We start from the raw sequence: 17708 nt of genomic DNA, 5'->3' as shown, positions 1-17708 counted from the left end.
TCACGTGACATGACCCATCCCTCCCAATCGGGTAATGGCGTTAGTGACGTTAGCGCGGTACTGACTCATTTTTCCAGTTCCCTCATCTCCACCACCCCCACTGCCTCTGCCATGCTCGCCTCTGCCAAACTCGTGGCCAGACGCTTGGCCACCGCCGCCAAGTTCACCAACAAAACCGGGTCGTTGGACCGGGCGACGTTGACGATCAAGGACGGGCCCGTGTTCAGCGGGTACTCGTTCGGCGCCAACAAAAACGTCCTGGGGGAGGCCGTGTTCACGACGTCGCTTGTCGGCTACCCCGAGCTGATGACGGACCCGCTGTACAAGGGCCAGATTCTCTGCTTCACCCAGCCCCTCATCGGCAACTACGGGGTGCCGTCGCTGTCGAAAAAGGACGTCTACAACTTGTTGCAGTACATGGAGCTGCCCACCGTCCAGTGCGCCGGCGTCGTCGTCGCCGACGTCGCCTTGGAGTACTCGCACTGGACCGCGGTCGAGTCGCTCCAGCAGTGGTGCCAGCGCCTGGGCGTCGCCGCCATCACCGGCGTCGACACCCGCCAGTTGGTGCTGTACCTCCGTGAACAAGGGTCGCTGCTCGCCAAGATCACCATTGGTGAGGAGTACGACGCCGACGAGGACGCCGCCTTTGACGACCCCGGCGCCGTCAACTTGGTCCAGAAAGTCACCACCAAGGCCCCCTTCCACATCGCGTGCCCCCCCGAGTTTTCCAAAGGCTACCACGTCGCCGTCCTCGACTGTGGCGCCAAGGAAAACATCTTGCGGTGTCTCGTGCAACGCGGGGCGCTGTTGACGGTGTTCCCTTACGACTACCCCATCCACAAGGTGGCGCTGAAGTTCGACGGGGTGTTCATCTCCAACGGGCCCGGCGACCCCACCCACTGCCTCGAGACGACGCACAACTTGAAGCAGACGATGGACCAGTTCAAGGACCTTCCCATCTTCGGCATCTGCCTCGGCCACCAGTTGTTGGCGTTGGCGCTGGGGGCGACCACCGTCAAGCTTAAGTACGGCAACCGTGCCCACAACATCCCCGCCCTCGACTTGGTCACGGGCAAGTGCCACATCACCCTGCAGAACCACGGCTACGCCGTCGACGCCGCCACCTTGCCCGCGGAGTGGGAGCCGTACTTCACCAACCTCAACGACTTGTCCAACGAAGGCATGATCCACAAGTCGCAGCCGATCTTCTCGGTCCAGTTCCACCCCGAGGCCAAAGGCGGGCCCCAGGACACCGGCTTCCTCTTCGACAAGTTCTTCGCCAACATCGCCCACTACCGCAACACCAACGGGTTGAATTTACACGCGATCGACAACTCGTTGTTGGTCGACATCTTGCCCCAGCAGCGCGTGTTGTAACTGGCCCCCCCGTGTCGTAATCTATAATATACAATCATTAGACGATCTGTGGCCACGAGTGTTCCATAATCTACAATCAAGCTCTGTAGGCGTGGGTTCTACCACAACGCGGTAAGCGTATATTCGATATTTGAGTGACGGCGACGACCACACCTTCCTAGCATCTAGTATATCTCTTTTAGAGTGTATATAATGGCAGGGTGTATATAATAGACTTTCTGTGCCTCGTTTGACTGTTAAAGTCCGATCGTTTGGCATATTACGTGCGACGGGGTTTGACAGGACATATATGCGCTTTGGCACCCCATAAGCCACCTTCTTCATCGTCGAGGCAGGTCAACGAAGTTACAGGAAGTCTTAAAACACCCGTAACACTGATTATCTCATCACTAGCACCCACCGGATTGGTGGCGCAGAGTCTGTGATCGGTGCATATTGTCGTACGAGACACGCCTCGCCAGGTTTCGCTGCCTTGACTCGTACTACTAGAGTTACTAGGGACTGCAGACAATTTCGGCGTCGTACCGCTGCACCGGGGTTTGTTGGCGTAGCCTCGATCGTACCTTAGAATCACCCCACTTGGCCATGCCGCGAAACGACGCCATCAGCCGATCGACGCCCCCGACGGCGTCGTCTGACTATAATAGCCCCTAAACCACCCCCGCTTTCATCCGTTAGCCATACGATGAACACCACCGTCCCCGCCATCGGCTACTGGGACCACTACACCACCCTCGCCGCCACCACCACCTTGACCCGCCTCGAGTGCCTCTGGCAGGCGTGGTACCAGTGGTGGCACCACGACGTGGTGGCGACGGGGCTCCTCTTCTTCCTCGTCCACGAGCTCATGTACTTTGGCCGGTGCATCCCCTGGTACATCATCGACCGGGTCCCCTACTTCCGCCGCTACAAAATCCAGCCGGATAAGCTCCCCTCCGACGCCGAGCAGTGGGAGTGCCTCAAGCTGGTGCTCAAATCGCACTTTGTCGTCGAGGCGCTCCCGATCTGGCTCTTCCACCCGGTGTGCCGCCAGCTTAAGATCGCGGTGCTGGTGCCGTTCCCGGCGGCGACGACGGTGGCGTGGCAGGTGGCGCTATTTTTCGTGTTGGAAGACATGTGGCACTACTGGGCCCACCGCCTCTTCCACGTCGGGTGGTTCTACAAACACATCCACAAGCAGCACCACCGCTACGCCGCCCCCTTTGGCCTCGCCGCCGAGTACGCCCACCCGGTCGAGGTGATGCTGCTTGGCTTTGGCACCGTGGGGTTCCCCGTCATCTACGCCGCCCTCGCCGCGCGCTACCCGCACTGGCAGTGGCCCGACTTGCATTTGTTCACCATCGCGGTGTGGATCAGCTTGCGGTTGTGGCAGGCGGTCGACGCCCACTCCGGGTACGAGTTTCCCTGGTCGTTGCACCACTTTGTGCCGTTCTGGGCCGGCGCCGACCACCACGACGACCACCACCACTACTTCATCGGCAACTACGCCCTGCTGTTCCGGTGGTTCGACTACATGCTCGACACCGAGCTGACCGGGGCGCTGAGGGCGCGGCGCGCCCACCGCAGCCGGACGCGGGCTGAGGCGGCGGTGAAGGCCAAAGTGGCGTAGATCAAGTACTAGTACATACATTTTTAAACGCAAAAATACAATTACATATAACACATGGCCGGTAAAACAAATGGCCGCAACATCATAATCAAAGAAATATTGGAAAAAAAACAAACCGCGAAAACAGTGGTAGTCGGTTTTTTTGGTGGGTTTTTTTTTGTTGTCAAGTTAATAATAATAGAAAAAATAAACGTTGTTTGTGCGCGATACCGTCCGGGCACCTAAGCTTGCTTCTTAGCGTACTCGGCCTTTTCCTTCTCGTATCTCTTCTTGTCGGCCTCGGCCTTGGCTTCGTAGGGCGTCTTTTCCTCGCTGGTGAGCGCCTTCCACTTTTCCCCCAAAAGCTTACCCACTTGGCCAAACGACACCCCGGGGTTTTCCGATCTCACAACGTCTCTGTTTTCGTTGGCGAAGAACATGTACGCCGAGAGCGATCTCTTGGGGGCGTCGGGGTCGCGCTTCTTTCTCGTAACCTTCTTCTTTTCCGCAGTCGACATCGCTAAGCTAGAATTTGTTAGTGTCTTGGATTTCTGTAGACCACCGACGCGCGGGCATCGATTATATAACCCACGCGCGCGCGCGCGCGGTGAACTTGTGAGTGAGTGGGGTCGCGGGCGTCAAACCACCCACCACCAATAAATTCTCGCAAGACCTGCACACGGCCGCAAAAACACCGAGGTCGTGGGTGGAGCCGCCAGCCCCCCAGGCCCCCGGCCCCAGAGGCAAATTTTTGACCACGGCCCCCCCGTCCACCGTCGCCAGCGTCGTAGCTTTGCGCTGGGCGTCGCTACCGCCGCCGCTGCACCTGTGCGCGAGCGAACATTTCTCGCTGGCGTCGCCGTTGGTGGCAGTAGTGGTGGGACTGGTGGCGCCGTCGTCGTCGCCCCCCCCTTGTTGGGCCAGGGTGGTCCGGTAGACGGTGTTAATCCGGTCGTAGCTCGCTCGTTTTGGTGGCATTGACTTGTGGGCGTGGGTGGGTGTGCTCACTTTGCCCCCTCACTACCCTCACTCACTGACGCCCCACTGAGGGACCCCATACTATGGGAATACGTACTTTTGTTAGTGTGGTGTAAGTTTTTCTCACTGTAGCGCTAAAGGGCACTTGCTCTCTCAGTGGCAAGCTTGTGTGCAGGCAGCACTCGCGTCACTCACAAGGGGCTAATAGCAACTATGGTGAGGACACTTTCCCCGCTGTCACGCCCGCCCCGCCCGCCACGCCGGCGAAATTACACCTCGGGGCTAATCAGACACCGCTCAAGCGATCGCACCATCCAGAAAGCCATTTACACGTCGCCGACGACGGTTTAGACGCGGTCGATGCCCCTCGTGGGTGTGGGCGCGGGGCGTCACCACCGCCCCCGCTGAGTGAGGAAAAAACCCTCCTCCTTCCGCATTGAGCTTTTGTGCCAACTGACCCGCTCCCCTCACGCCTGTGGCCAGTGCCGTATTAGCATGCTTCTCCACCGCCTACGCCAGGGCCCCGACATCGTGACACCCCCAATCGGGTTTTCTCAAGTGATGTTAAATTACATGTAACTTGCTACCTAAAAAGACCGTCATTGGCTCGATATGTAGACACTGTGATTTCGTCATTTCACCTTTCATTCCCTGTAATTAAAAAATCACGCAAAGTGCCCTCACACGGGGCAAACGTACACCGTACTAAGCAAAAAAAAGCATCAACTCAAACTTAAACTGTCAAAACCATATCCTAAAATAATTGATGACTACTTGGGAATAGCCTTGTTTGTAATGAGCATTAATTTCAGAACTATCACCAACCCTATGTCTAGTTCGTTTTGTCTCCCACTACATCAATAAAGTTTCTTCGTCATTTGTAACAGCCAGTTTGCACATCAGAATTTGTGTTAAAAACTAAAACGCAGAAACCATGGCCATTAGCTGACGGCTCCAGTGACCTCAGAAGTAATTTTAACACCAGATCCGTGAGACTCACTCCAATATCGTTCACATAGGGAACTTCGCTAAAGCTTTTACTTTCATTTACTTCCGGTACGATTGGTATATCGGATGGATGGCAATCGACTAAAGATTGACAATGCAAATCATTACACCCTATAAACCTGCACCACAAGATCTTCGAGTGCAGGCACTATATACCCATCGCCGCTATAGCCTCAACATGATGAGTACAAACACAAACAGTTAACACCATTAAAACCTCAATTAAACTAAATGAAAGGGCGCTGTCCAAATGCAAGCGGAGATAGTTGTTAATCTCCATTAAGACTGGTAGCCATATACATATACGAGTATTTTTGTCATTTGACGTCTACAGAGGGTGTTTACGTCGATAGAACCACCAGTGCGTTGATGAACGCCCTGGAAATATATCATTACTATTTCATCACGAGTACCAGTTGCCGCCGCGGTACTGGGCGTTGTCCTGGTACCCAAACCCGTACTGCTGGTAGGCAGCGTAGCCGGGCATCATCGGTTGTTGCGGGATGGGGTGCCCCGGTTGCTGGCCTTGACCCGGGTTCAGCGAGTCGCCTTCAGCCAGAGCCGGCGGTTGCGCCTGGGGCAGCTGGGCCGACCCTTGCGATTGGCCTTGGCCCGGTTGGCCGTTGTTACCCGCGGGCGGGTATTGTTGGTAGCCGGGGTAGCGCTGGTTGAACTGGCCGTAGTAGTGCAGCGGGCTCGCCATCAGCTGGCCAAAGTTGTTTTGCGGGTTGGGCTGGTTGCCTTGTTGCAGTTGCAGCTGTTGTTGTTGTTGAGGCTGCGATTGGGGGCCCCCTTGGGGTTGTTGCTGTTGCTGTTGCTGAGGTTGTTGGCCGTTGCCGAAAGCATTCTGGTTGACACCCAGTTGGTAGTAAGGGTAGTAAGGGTACGAGTAGTTGTAGTAGTAAGGGGTGGGCATCTGTTGCTGCAACGACGGGTTGATCAGAGGCAGTTGCGCCGCCTCAGGGTTTTGCTGGGGAGCCGCCTGCTGGTTGTATTGGTACAGCGAGGCGTGGTGGATCCCGGGCGACGCCGTCATTCCCGCCAAGTGGTTGTAGCCAAACTCAACCCCGGGGTACGCCTGGAACTGACCCCCGGGAACCGCCTGACCCCCCTGTTGAGGGAAGTTCTGGTTGAATTGCGAGTAGTAGTCGTATTGTTGCTTGTTGGGGTTTTGCCCTTGGGCTTGCGGTTGTTGCGCTTGAGGCTGTTGTTGCTGTTGCTGCTCAGGTTGTTGTTGTTGTTGAGCAGGGGGTTGTTGTTGTTGCTGGGGTTGCTGGGTCTGTTGTTGAGGTTGAGCCGGTTGGTACAAGTCCTTTTCTTCATCGTCTTCCAACGACAACGAGCCAAACGAGACGCCGACGGCACCAGGTTGCGAGCCGCTGGGCAACACCACCTGCGGCTGAGGTTGAGCTTGCACGGGGGCGGGAGCGGCCTGTTCGGCGGCTTGTTCGGGCACCGCTTCCGGTTGTTGTTGTTGTTGTTGTTGCTCGGGAGCAGAGGGCTTGGAGGATTGTTCGGTTTGAGGGGCCGCCGCGGCGTCAGCGTGGGCGGGAGCCGCTTCCAGAGCTTGTTCCTTCGGTTGTTCCTTCTTTTCCTTGGGGGCAGCCTTCTTGGGGGCCAACGCCGCCAGCCACGAGGTCAGACCCACATCTTGCTGCTGCTGTTGCTGTTGTTGAGGTTGTTGATCCTGGTTAGCTTGCTTATCTTGGTCGGGTTGTTGTTGTTGCTGGTGTTGTTGTTGTTGCTGGTGTTGTTCTTGTTGGTCTTGGTGTTGTTGTTGTTGTTGTTGGTTCGAGGACTCCTGTTCCGATTGTTCGTGTTGCTCCTTGTGGTCATGCTTCTTTCGCTGGGGCTTGGGCTTGGGAGTTTCTGGGGCCAATGCCGCCGCCCACGAGTTGAGATTCAGCTGTTGTTGTTGCTGTTGTTGTTGTTGCAGCAGCAGCAGTTGTTCTTCTCGTTGCAGCAGTTGTTCCAGCAGCTGGTGTTGTTGTTGATGGTGGGGCTTCAGCTTGGCGTCGTCGGCTGCCAGCCCCGGTGCCAGCCCCAGGGAGGCGGCCGCCGCCAGCGAGGGTGTCGGTGTCGATGCCAGCTTCGCCTGGTCGCGCTTCTTTCTCTCCTTGGCCGGGTGTGCCAGCTTCTGCTGGCGCCCTGCCGGCGGCTTCGCCGCCCGGGCTGTGTCGTCGCTCTTGGGCTTGGGCTTGGGCTTCTCCTTCTTCGTCAGCTCCCACTTCGCCACCTTGCCGTTGACAATGAGATCAACGACAATCTGTAAGTCGTCGTGGTGTTCGGCCAACAATTGCTTTAAGTCGTCGAGCTCCCAGTCGGGGAACATCTCGTGTAAACTGAGTGCTTCGGCCAGCACCGCGGTCTTCTTGGCAGCCAGCCCTTTTAATTTTCGGGATGACATCGAGGGCTATATGTAACAAGGGTGGTGTATGTCGATAATCGATTTTCGACGAGCAAAATTTTTTTTGCTGTCACCGAGCGCTGCGGCACGAGTGTTTCACCGCTAAAGGTGGGGAGCGGTGACGTAACCAGCCCCCCGTCGACACCACCTCACAAAATATACGATTATGAGTGACTTTGAGCAATTCTAGACTACGATGAAATCACCTATGAAATTATCAAATTACCCGTGGGCCTAGTATCACAAAGTGTCGGTGGATGGCCCCAGAGCAACGACCACCTCCATCCCACTGAGAGCTTCGACAGGGTTCTCCGCGCGCACAGGTTTGCCGACATACGCCATCAACCCGGCGTCGTATAAACTGAGTCAATGCCCAGCCATTGGCGCCGATCGAGCCCTCAATACTAGCTAGTATACCATATCAACCAAAATTTCATTGATGTAAATGGCGATGATTACCGCTGGCGAATGTATGATTTCTTCCGCGGTATTCTTTCAGGCTACATTACGTCAACGGGGGCTAAGTTGATGCACGAGTGTCGATTACATGGAAGTGTCTGTGTATTAGGGTTGTTCATGAGCTCAGTTCTGGCGTAATACCTCCACCAACTGAGGGTGGCTGGGCACGTCACCACTGACCGGCTTACCCATCATCATCTCGTAGGCGACGTCACCGACATTGACGAATAACTCGTCAATGATCCCCTTAAGCTCGTCCCCGGTCTGCTTGAAGTCAGGGTACAGGTTCACCTCGAGGAGCAGCACCAGGTAGTCGTGGTTGACCAAGAAGTCGACGCCAAACATCTCGAGCGCGTGCGGCATCGGCTGGAAGTTCATCTTGTCGACGCTGGTGGCGGCGGCAAAGAGTTCGCCGGTGATGGTGCAGATCTGGTCAAACACCCGCTGCTTCTGCGGGCGGTTCAAGTGGTTGGGGTCGTGCAACTGCCAGAACGGCACCACCAACGGCAGCTGGCCCTGCTGGACACAGGTGTTGGTGAGGTGGCACGCCATGTCCGCCAGCTCCTGCGGCCGCTGGTAGGCGGCGCCGGCAAAGAGCGCCAACATCGACCGGTACACGTACACCGCCAAGTTGCCGGCGGCGACGACGTACACCCGCAAATGGAACTTGCGGTTGCCGTAGTTGGCGAGGAGAAGCGGCCGGTCCATGTACTCCTGGACGATGAAGTGGCGGAGCTGGGACACGATGACGCCGTTGTTATCGACGTCGGCGGCGTCATCATCGCCGTCGTCGTCGTCGCTATCGTCGTCGGCCTCAAACGAGTCGAAGATCGCCTGTAAGTCGTCCAAGGTGCGGAACACTCTGATCCCCTGCGCCTTGTCGCTCATACTGGGTTTGAGGATCCACAGCCGGTCCCCCGCCAAAATGTCGTCGCGGAGCTCGTAGGCGTCGTCGAGGGCGTCGTCCAAGAACTCGGCGTAGTCGACCTCGATCAGGTACAGCGCCGGGACCGCCCGGGCGAGGATCGACTCCGGGTGCTTGGTGACGTAGTGGTGGACGGTGTTGGCCAAGTAGTGCTTGCGGATGAGCGCCTTGCGGTACACGTACGAGCAGAAGTAGTAGTTGTCGCTGTAGACCCGGTCAAAGTCGAGGTCTTCGTAGTCGCCGTAGTGGAACACCTTGACGTTAGCGTCTTCGAGCACGGCGCGGTTGGTGGTGACGGTGAACCCGTGGAACCCCCGCGCCGCTGGCTCGAACGTGTACAGCGACGGCGGGAACGTGATTAAAAGTGTCGGCAGGCTAAGCTTATCGGTATCGTCGATAATCGCCAACTGGCGCATCGGCGCCGCCACGGCGTCGTCGCCATCGTCGTCGTCATCGTCAAGGGTGATTTGGCCCGCGAGCGGCTCCACGGGACGGAACGCCGCCTTAAGCGGCGTCACCAGAATGCCCTCGTCCAAGAGCACCCTCAGGTCGCTGTGATGGGGGTCGAGCATGCTATCCTTGTGGACTTTCTTGAAGTCAGGCTGCCACTGGAACCGGTGGGTGCCGTCGTCGGTGGCGACGGGGGCGTAGATGCTGTTCCAGTAGTTTTCCAAGATCGGGGCGTAGTGGATATTGGTTTTGCCGTACTCAAGCAGCGGCAAGAGCGGGACGTTGACCAGAAAGATATCGACGTCGTCTCGCTTGAGTAACTGGCGATAAAGCCGCCGGATCAACGCCACCGAGATCCGCGCCGCCTGCTGCAATACTTGGTGGTCGTGGTGGGGCAGGAAGAAGGCGTAGGAGAGGGCAACCGCCTTCACCCCGTGGGTGACCGCCTCCATCGCCGCCCCCACCGTCCCCAGGGTGAGCACGTACAAGTTGCCCAGGTTCTTCCCGTAGTTGGGGCCGGAGATGACGAGGTCGACGGGCTTCAGTTTCAGCTGGGAGTAGAGATGGTGGATGCCAATGTCGGCGCACGCCGCCGGCGTCAGGTCGATAAGACACCATTCCTGGTAGCGGGGGTCGTCGCGGTACTGGGGTTGCGGGGTGGTAAAGGGGCCAAGCTTAGTGTTGACGGCCGTGGCGCCCAAAGACACCGTCTCCGTCGTGTACACGTACAGCGCCGCCACCGTCTTGCCGGCGAAGTGCGCCTTGCCGATCCACAGGCGCTGCTGGTCGGGGACGACGATCAGCAAGTCCCAGTCGGTGGTGGTGCGGATGGCGTCGACGAGGTACTTGATGTACGGCGCCAGGTGGTCGTCCAAGGGCCCGTCGTCGTTGGTGAGCAAAACGTGCATTATGGCACTTAGATTTACCAGAATATAGCGATATAGATGAGGGCGCACCCCGCATCGGCGGCGCTCATCTTAGAAAAATGCCAATCTTGTTTGGCAACTACAATTTTTCGGTTTGACGTCTTAAGCTTTGCCTGAGTTAGCCTTAGAATTAACTTCCACTTCTTTGACCTACGTAATTACATGGCGGTGATGCTGGTTTAGTGGAGAGGGTGGTGGCCTTCCCCCAGGGCGCGCGCACGAACAAATTTCTTCTAATGGCGCCCACCAGCGGGTACATTCACGGGCGATGCTGTTATTCATAGGCAACACCTCCCAGTACGCGTGGGGGACGGTGGACCCCGAGAAGATTAAGCAGGCCCAGCTCCAGTTCGAGGCGACCGCCGCCACCTTCAACAAGGTGTTGAGCACGTGTGCCGCCAAGTGCATCAACCACGAGTACGGCGAAGGCGACCTCGCCAAGGGCGAGATGTCGTGTGTCGACCGCTGTGTCGCCAAGTACGTCCACGCCAACCGCATGATCGGCGAGAACTTTACCAAAAAGAACCTCAACCCTTACTTTAACATGGGCGGCTACGAAAAGGCCCGGCTGATGATGAACCACGAACCATAATGTATATAGACGTATAATGCCCACACATCGACTGATTTATCGGGGTAGTACTACGGGGGAAAATTTATAACGAACTCATATACTCATTACTTACTTCTTCAATTGGCCCTTGGTGTGGAAGATGTCCAACGCCTCGGTGATCCGCTTCGACATCGACTTTTCCCCTTCTCTCACCCACACTCTGGGGTCGTAGTACTTCTTGTTGGGCTTGTCGTCGCCTTCAGGGTTACCGACGGCGGTCAACAAGTAGTCCTTCTTCGAGAGGATGTAGTCTCTGACCCCCAGCAAGTAGGCCCATTGACAGTCAGTGTCCAAGTTGACCTTGACCACCCCGTTCTTGATGGCGGTGTCGAATTCTTGTTGCGACGAACCCGAACCCCCGTGGAAGACGAGGAAAAGGGGCTTGGGGTTGCTGCCACCGATCTTCTTGTGGGCGTAGGCTTGGTGGTCGGCCAAGATCTCGGGCTTCAATTCGGCGGGGGTCTTGTAGACACCGTGTTGGTTACCGAAGGCGGCGGCAATGGAGAAGTTGGGCGAGATCGGTTGAAGACCTTCGTAGACGCTGAACACGCGTTCGGGCGAGGTGTACAACGCGTCTCTCTTGGCGTGCTCGTTGTTGACACCGTCTTCTTCACCCCCGGTGATCCCGATTTCCATTTCGAGCCATTGGTCCATCTTGGCCATTCTCTTGAAGTACTTTTGGCACACGGCGATGTTTTCTTCGTCAGTTTCTTCCGACAAGTCCAACATGTGCGACGAGAACAACGGGTGGCCGAACTTTTCAAAGTGCTTTTCGTCGGCTTCCAACATGCCGTCGAACCACGGCAACAACTTCTTGGCGCAGTGGTCGGTGTGCAACACCACGGGGATGCCGTAGGCGGGGGCAATGGAGATGATGTAGTGGGCGGCGGCGATGGCACCTTCGATCGAAGCCGTCTGGTCCTTGTTGTCAATGCCCTTACCGGCAAAGAACGCGGCGCCACCTTGCGAGGTCTGCAAGATGATGGGGGCGTTGTTGTCTCTGGCGGCTTCCAACGCCGCCACCACCGTCGACGACGAGGTGACGTTGATGGCGGGGATGGCAAACTCTTGCTTTCTCGCCCAGTCGAAGAGGTCGTGGACGTCTTGGCCGTACACGACACCGGATTTCAGCAAAACAGCGGGAGCAGACATGAGGGGATCAATTGTTATTATCGGAGTCGCCCCGGGGCGGGTGGCGCTGGCCTTATATACCTGTTTTTTCAAACGATTTATTTTGCCATGCAGGACGGGTGCAGCTGGTGCACCCAACCGGCCCACCGAAACCGCTGGCAAGGACCAGTTCTGCCCGAAGAATTATGGACCACTCCCGGCCGATTCTGTCGGCGGGCTACGGTGCGGGGGCAATTGGTTTGTGTCTATATCTATGACGGCTGGTTGGCGTTGGTTAAAGGCGGCGGGGGTCCCCTGGCACCTGCCGCTGTTACTAATTGCCACGAGGGCTCGGGGGTTGCTAAGCCGGGATTTTCTGGGGTAGCCGTGGGCTGGTTCCGAGAGCCGCCGGGACGCAGCCGCCGGGACGCGCGTCCCCGGCACGGCGACCCCTCAATAAAAAAAAAAATGCTAGTCGCGACCACGTAATCGCCAGTGTCAGCCCTGGCATTGTTAATCGCAGATTATAGTCCGATACAACCCCCAGCCCCTGATTGCTTATCGACAAACAGTCAGGGCCAGGGATCAGACAAGGGGCGTCTCTGCTTACAACTTGATGTAGATGTGGCGCCGGTCCATCGCCACCAACACCGCTGAGATCACCGCGCAGTAACCCACTAACACCGCCACCGCCTCCGCGTTAGAGCAAGCTAACGTGTCCATCAGCATGTTGACGACACCGGTGAGGACGTTGCCGAGGAGAAACGCGAAAAGCCCGTTGTTGTTGGTGGCCTCGACCACCGGCGACGCCGCGTTGGCGCCGAGATCGTAGACGACGGCGTAGCCAAGGAGGACGAGCCCGCTGAAGCTGACGATCCACATCACGTAGGGGAAGTTGGCGAGCCGCCGGCTCACGGGCGAGAACAACGGCGACTCGTGAGCGAACCAGAAGATCGCCCCATACACAAAAGCGGCGATAACGAGCCCCTTGGTGGTGGTGACGGACGTCCATGACGGCTTCGCTGGGGTTGCTGACACAAACAACAAGTTGTGTTTCGTGGGCACTCCCGTCATCACAAACTGGCCAAACAGTTGGCCAAAGAGGAAGATGGCGAAGTAGCCCCAGAACAGCCAAATCCCTTCCTTGTTCATGGTGATGATGTTGGTCAACCGGTTGCTGGGATCAAGGATGAATGTGAGCAAATCGGTGGCGTGGAGAAGGTACTCGTAGCCTAAGGAAATGGCAAACGCCACCACAAACCGGGGCACGTAGCGGAGAATCGGGTCGAGCAAGGCAAGCACGATCGGGAGGAAGCCAAGGGTAAAGAAAAAGTTCCAGTGGATGCCGTACTCGGTGACGTGTTCCTGGTACTCCAACAGCTTCACCGACACGAGGCGCGCCACCCCTAGCACCAACAACGGGAGACTCTTCACCACTGCTCGCGACACAAGCCTAACGTAGCCGTTGGCCCCCTGGTACGTCTTGATCAAGCTGCGGGTGCTCACCAACCCCATCAGAAACACGAACGCCCCCACCCCCAAGTCCATAAGCGACGTCCCCCACGTCTCCACTTTGGCGAACCGGCGAGGGAACACGTGGAAGTCGACCGCCAAGATCGCCAAGTTGGTGATGATCAACATGTGGGACCGGTAGTTGGTGATAAACAGCTTTTTCGGCAAGAGGTCGGCGGTGGCAGGGGCCGCCAGTGCCGGCTTGTGGGGGCGCCGTTTCCGCCCCACCGTGGTGATAACCACGGCAATCACCGCCGGCAACAACACCGACACCAACAATGTCGGCGTGTGCCCCGCCCACAACGTGATGCTGGCGAGGATGACGCCGCAGTTGACGATGAAGTCCAACGTCCACGACGGGCCCATGCCGCTGGCGACGACACAGTTCCACACAAGGTACACCGCCACGTTCACCGAGAGCAACCAGGCGATCTCGTCGATGCTGCCGCCATTGAGGCCCGACACAAACTGTTCTTTTTGCTCCTTGTGGGCCACCATAGTGAAGGGTGCTTATCGCGCGCACCGTGTCGGAGTACTCGCCATAATTAGGGGAAGAGGTTTAAAGACAAGACAACCACCCAATCGACTGGGGAATTAAATTTGGAAAGGAAATTTTGATTTGAAAGGTGATTATGATTTGGAAAGGTGATGATTAATCAGAGTTTGTATCAGAATGAATTTAGGGGTGATCTCAGATGGGGAGGAGGTCGCGTTAAATATGACTAAGGGAACACATACTCTTCCTTGGAAGACAGTCAAAGCAGGTTCGGGATGATAACCCAGTGAAATTCCAATTTAGGCGACTGATTAAGACGTGAATGTAGACCGATTTTACTCCTAATTTTGCACCAATTAAACGACCAATATTGAACTTCATATCATTAGCTCCAAAATGACTCATTAAATTTTTAATAATATTTGCTCGGGATATTGAAATCGATGTCATCGTCATAGTAACACTGAGCTATTTCAATTGAAGCCGACGTGATGGCTCATCGTTTGGTGACGGTCACGTGTCAATTATAATCATCAAACGAGCACAATGCAAAGTGCATGAATTTTGACACCCGTTTTCCAGGCAATCACACGCGGCCGGTGTCGTGCAAACCTCAAACTGTAATTTAAGTCGTGTATAATCGAAAAATGAGATATTCAGTTTGCTTTCAGAGCTTTCAACTTCATCATTTTTGAGTTAGTGTGCACGACCCAAAATGTGCAGAACTTCAAAATCAAAAGCAGCCTGCAACGTTACGTCCCAAAATACACTCAAATCATTTGCCAACGCCTCCCAAAAAAGGATTTAGAAGTATTTGCAAAGACGTGAGTGGTCTCTAGATTCAATTGCTGATAAGTATAATCAATTGCGGTCTCAAACAACCATGAATTGCTTGTATTCCACAAATTGAAGACTACGGCAACCACGATCCGTTCTCTACCGGTATCCCTTACTCACAGTGGCTCGCCAACAACGACTTTTTTGAGAGACAACGCCGTCTCTTGTAACTTTTTTGGTGGTTTAGTTAGAATTCCGACTCTTGTAACTTTTTTGGTGGTTAAGAATAAACCACTAGTGACGCGTGTATTGGAGCCACCAACGCCACCCTTGACTTGGGGTCCATTCTAAGCACGTAATCACGTCACACGATATCGGATCTAAGAACAATGACGGGGTACTATCAATGGAATTTATGATATTGCCTTGACATAGAGATTAATGAAACATCTACCAGAATAATCAGCGATAACCCCGCAATTATATTACCCGTCCTGTGCTCATAGCCACCCCATCGGTTAGACGTACCCTTCAAACGACGTATCTTGCCGCCTATCGAAAAAGTTAGATCTGGGGTAAATTGCCATTCCTGGAATAAATCCGTTAACTGTCGATACTATGGTACCAATAAATTTTAAACCAATAAACTAAGCCAAATAAAGTAAGAAGCAGCCCTTCTCTGATCGATAGACTTTCGCACGCAGCTACGACGGTTTGGTCATTAGGGTCGTGGTTGTTAGGCGAGGGGGTGTTAGTCCTGCACACAAGCAGCGATCACAGTCTCACACCCATATCATTGTCTTGTACACCATCGACACCACTGGCGTCCGCCCCCCCCTTTGTCGATAGCCGTGCCACTTCCGATAATCCCGAAATTGTGCTTGACTTTATAAGCGTGTGCACTGCCGCTGTGATTATATCTCGTTGACTCTAACGTGTTGTTTGCCGGTGACATCATAGCCATGGACTCCGCTCCCTCTCTTCTGCCAGTGTCGTCCGACGGCTACGACTCGCTGGCTCCAGCCACCCCGAAACCAGCATTGCTCAGTCCCATCACCACGCTGCTGACGGATACAACCCCGTTAAGCGATGACTTCGCCCTCTACGACCTGGATCAGGCGTCCCATCTCAGTCTTAGCGACGCCCGCCAGGCCAGCCCCACCCGCAAACGAGTGAAGAAAAAGGAAGGCAGCCCCACTCTGAAGAAGAAGCTGTCTCGACGCAAACTGCAGGCGCTGCAGCCAGGGCTGGGGTACTCGCTGGTGCCGGCGGCGGGCAAAATCTTCCGCAATCTCCTCATCCTCGAAGAACTGTTGCGGGGACAAGTGGTAGAACAACGGGCGTTACGGAGGAAATACCTCACGTTTCTTGCCGTGTTGTGCCTGCTTATCGCCGGGATCTCACACCATTTATACTTTATCGACCCCGAAATGTCGTCTAAGGGTACCATGCGTGTCATTCTCCAATTCATCCTTATTGCGTTGATGGTGACGTTGCTCTTATACCACTTACTGGGGGAATACCAGAAGACGATTGTGCTTCCACGAAAGTTCTTGTCAAGCACTAATAAAGGGTTGCGACAACTTAACGTCAGGCTTATGAAAATCAAAACCTCATGGCTGGACGAAGTGCCCGACTTGTTGCGCGAGGTACTGTTGGTGTTCATCACCTACTGCCTCAACACGTTGCACTTTGTCTCCCCCAAAAGCAAAAACAATCGGCATCTGAAGCTTGAAGTGTTTTTAGTGACATGCCAACTGCAATGCCAGCCCCGCATCGGCGTCACCGACGTCAAGTTGGTCCTCAATGCGCGGGTGTTCAACACTGATATTCGCGAGGGATGGGAAGTCTATCGCAATGAGTTCTGGATCAAGGAAGGCATACGCCGGCGTCTGCGCTTACTTGAATTCACTAAGGAAAAACTGGAACGGTCTCGTCGCGACCGAACGCTCCCCGTCCCCGTGGCCCCTACCGAAACCTAGCTTTGATAGTTATGTTGAGGTTGGTTTAGGATACTTAGGTTCAATTTACAAGTCATGAAATGTCTCTGGAGAGGTCGAATGCTCTTACTAAAACACAGGTGAATTATAATCTACCTGCTGAGACCAATTGTGTCTATTCAGTGTCTAAATGTTTAGTGACTCACAAGGCCCAGGGAGGGGGGCCTTCGTTCTTGTACGCTTCCTGGAACGACTTTTCCAGCTCGATTTGCTTGAGCCACTTTTGCACGTTGGGGCCAACAGGACCAAGCTTGCCTCCAACATAGATCGCCACCGGCATGTGGTTAATGATGTCGGCGGCAGTCAAGTGGTCGCCAACAAGGTACTTGCTGCCCTTAGCAGCTTGCTTAGCCAACACGGTTTCGAGGTAGTTGATCGCCTCTTCGGCGTGAGGGGAGAACACCTTCGTGGTGAGCTCGGAGTCGGCCCACTTGTAGGCCTTGTTGACAATCAACGGCACAATCTCGGCGATCAACGACCCTTCCGACCAGTGGAGGTGGAAGTCGACCTCTTCAAACTCCTCGGGCGTCTTCCCCAGCAACTTCTTGTCGGTGTCGAAGTGGCGCAAGAGGTACGAGATGATGTGGCCCGATTCCTCCAACACCACGGTGCGGCCGTCGGTGTACTTCGCTTCGGCCAAAGGGATCTTGCCGTAAGGGTGGATCTCCTTCAAGTGGGGGGCCAGCTTCACCGTTTGCTTCACTTCGTAAGGTAACCCGAGCTCAATGGCGAGCCAGATGATCCGGGCGCCACGGGTCGAGGGCACCCAGTGGATGATGAGTTTCTCAAGGTTAGCCATAATGAGTAGAAGAACCAATTGAGTGGGTGTTTGATCAACTTATATAGTAAAAAAATCACCTGTGGCGGGCCTGTGGTCGGCGCGCTGTAAGGGTCTGGAAGTCAATTGCTGATTAATTCAGCGAGTTATGTCGAAAATTTATACTCAGAGAAACGGGGTCAGACGTAGACCCGGGTTGAAAGATGTTCAAAGTGAATTTCAAAGTCCGGCTACAGTATAGGCTGGCCTTAATGGGCCTGTCTGGTACAAATGAGTGGAGGCGACGACAAATGGTTCACGTGAC

The 17708-nt window shown here is 55.2% G+C and overlaps 10 protein-coding genes across 10 annotated transcripts; 4 read left to right on the top strand and 6 right to left on the bottom strand. All coding sequences in view use genetic code 12, as the record gives it.

The window, feature by feature from the left end:
* Positions 1-9: 9 nt before the first annotated feature.
* Positions 10-1377, top strand: CPA1 (carbamoyl-phosphate synthase (glutamine-hydrolyzing); the record flags this gene model as incomplete). Its single annotated transcript, XM_034155801.1, has 1 exon — positions 10-1377. The coding sequence occupies one exon, from the start codon at positions 10-12 to the stop codon at positions 1375-1377; it is 1368 nt and encodes a 455-aa protein (XP_034012128.1).
* A 685-nt stretch (positions 1378-2062) lies between these two features.
* ERG251 (Erg251p) lies at positions 2063-2986 on the top strand (the record flags this gene model as incomplete). Its single annotated transcript, XM_034155800.1, has 1 exon — positions 2063-2986. One exon carries the CDS (start codon positions 2063-2065, stop codon positions 2984-2986), a length of 924 nt encoding a protein of 307 aa, XP_034012127.1.
* A 221-nt stretch (positions 2987-3207) lies between these two features.
* Positions 3208-3483, bottom strand: NHP6A (high-mobility group nucleosome-binding protein; the record flags this gene model as incomplete). Its single annotated transcript, XM_034155799.1, has 1 exon — positions 3208-3483. The coding sequence occupies one exon, from the start codon at positions 3481-3483 to the stop codon at positions 3208-3210; it is 276 nt and encodes a 91-aa protein (XP_034012126.1).
* A 1871-nt stretch (positions 3484-5354) lies between these two features.
* Positions 5355-7358, bottom strand: DIURU_003076 (DNA damage-responsive RNA polymerase-degradation factor; the record flags this gene model as incomplete). The annotated part of the gene is made up of 1 exon (XM_034155798.1): positions 5355-7358. The coding sequence occupies one exon, from the start codon at positions 7356-7358 to the stop codon at positions 5355-5357; it is 2004 nt and encodes a 667-aa protein (XP_034012125.1).
* A 582-nt stretch (positions 7359-7940) lies between these two features.
* On the bottom strand, positions 7941-10100 carry DIURU_003075 (putative tubulin tyrosine ligase; the record flags this gene model as incomplete). Its single annotated transcript, XM_034155797.1, has 1 exon — positions 7941-10100. One exon carries the CDS (start codon positions 10098-10100, stop codon positions 7941-7943), a length of 2160 nt encoding a protein of 719 aa, XP_034012124.1.
* Positions 10101-10386: 286 nt separating this feature from the next.
* Positions 10387-10710, top strand: TIM12 (Tim12p; the record flags this gene model as incomplete). The annotated part of the gene is made up of 1 exon (XM_034155796.1): positions 10387-10710. The coding sequence occupies one exon, from the start codon at positions 10387-10389 to the stop codon at positions 10708-10710; it is 324 nt and encodes a 107-aa protein (XP_034012123.1).
* Positions 10711-10800: 90 nt separating this feature from the next.
* FBA1 (fructose-bisphosphate aldolase) lies at positions 10801-11883 on the bottom strand (the record flags this gene model as incomplete). The annotated part of the gene is made up of 1 exon (XM_034155795.1): positions 10801-11883. The coding sequence occupies one exon, from the start codon at positions 11881-11883 to the stop codon at positions 10801-10803; it is 1083 nt and encodes a 360-aa protein (XP_034012122.1).
* Positions 11884-12447: 564 nt separating this feature from the next.
* GWT1 (glucosaminyl-phosphotidylinositol O-acyltransferase) lies at positions 12448-13851 on the bottom strand (the record flags this gene model as incomplete). The annotated part of the gene is made up of 1 exon (XM_034155794.1): positions 12448-13851. The coding sequence occupies one exon, from the start codon at positions 13849-13851 to the stop codon at positions 12448-12450; it is 1404 nt and encodes a 467-aa protein (XP_034012121.1).
* Positions 13852-15588: 1737 nt separating this feature from the next.
* SPO7 (Nem1-Spo7 phosphatase regulatory subunit) lies at positions 15589-16608 on the top strand (the record flags this gene model as incomplete). Its single annotated transcript, XM_034155793.1, has 1 exon — positions 15589-16608. The coding sequence occupies one exon, from the start codon at positions 15589-15591 to the stop codon at positions 16606-16608; it is 1020 nt and encodes a 339-aa protein (XP_034012120.1).
* A 160-nt stretch (positions 16609-16768) lies between these two features.
* DIURU_003070 (glutathione S-transferase family protein) lies at positions 16769-17425 on the bottom strand (the record flags this gene model as incomplete). Its single annotated transcript, XM_034155792.1, has 1 exon — positions 16769-17425. One exon carries the CDS (start codon positions 17423-17425, stop codon positions 16769-16771), a length of 657 nt encoding a protein of 218 aa, XP_034012119.1.
* Between the last annotated feature and the right edge of the window lie 283 nt (positions 17426-17708).

This window comes from Diutina rugosa (genome assembly GCF_008704595.1).
Source record: "Diutina rugosa strain CBS 613 chromosome Unknown scaffold59_size67827, whole genome shotgun sequence".
Classification (NCBI taxonomy): Eukaryota; Fungi; Ascomycota; class Pichiomycetes; order Serinales; family Debaryomycetaceae; genus Diutina; species Diutina rugosa.
The sequence above is the reverse complement of the archived record's forward strand: the minus strand, read 5'-3'. Positions and strand labels throughout refer to the sequence as shown.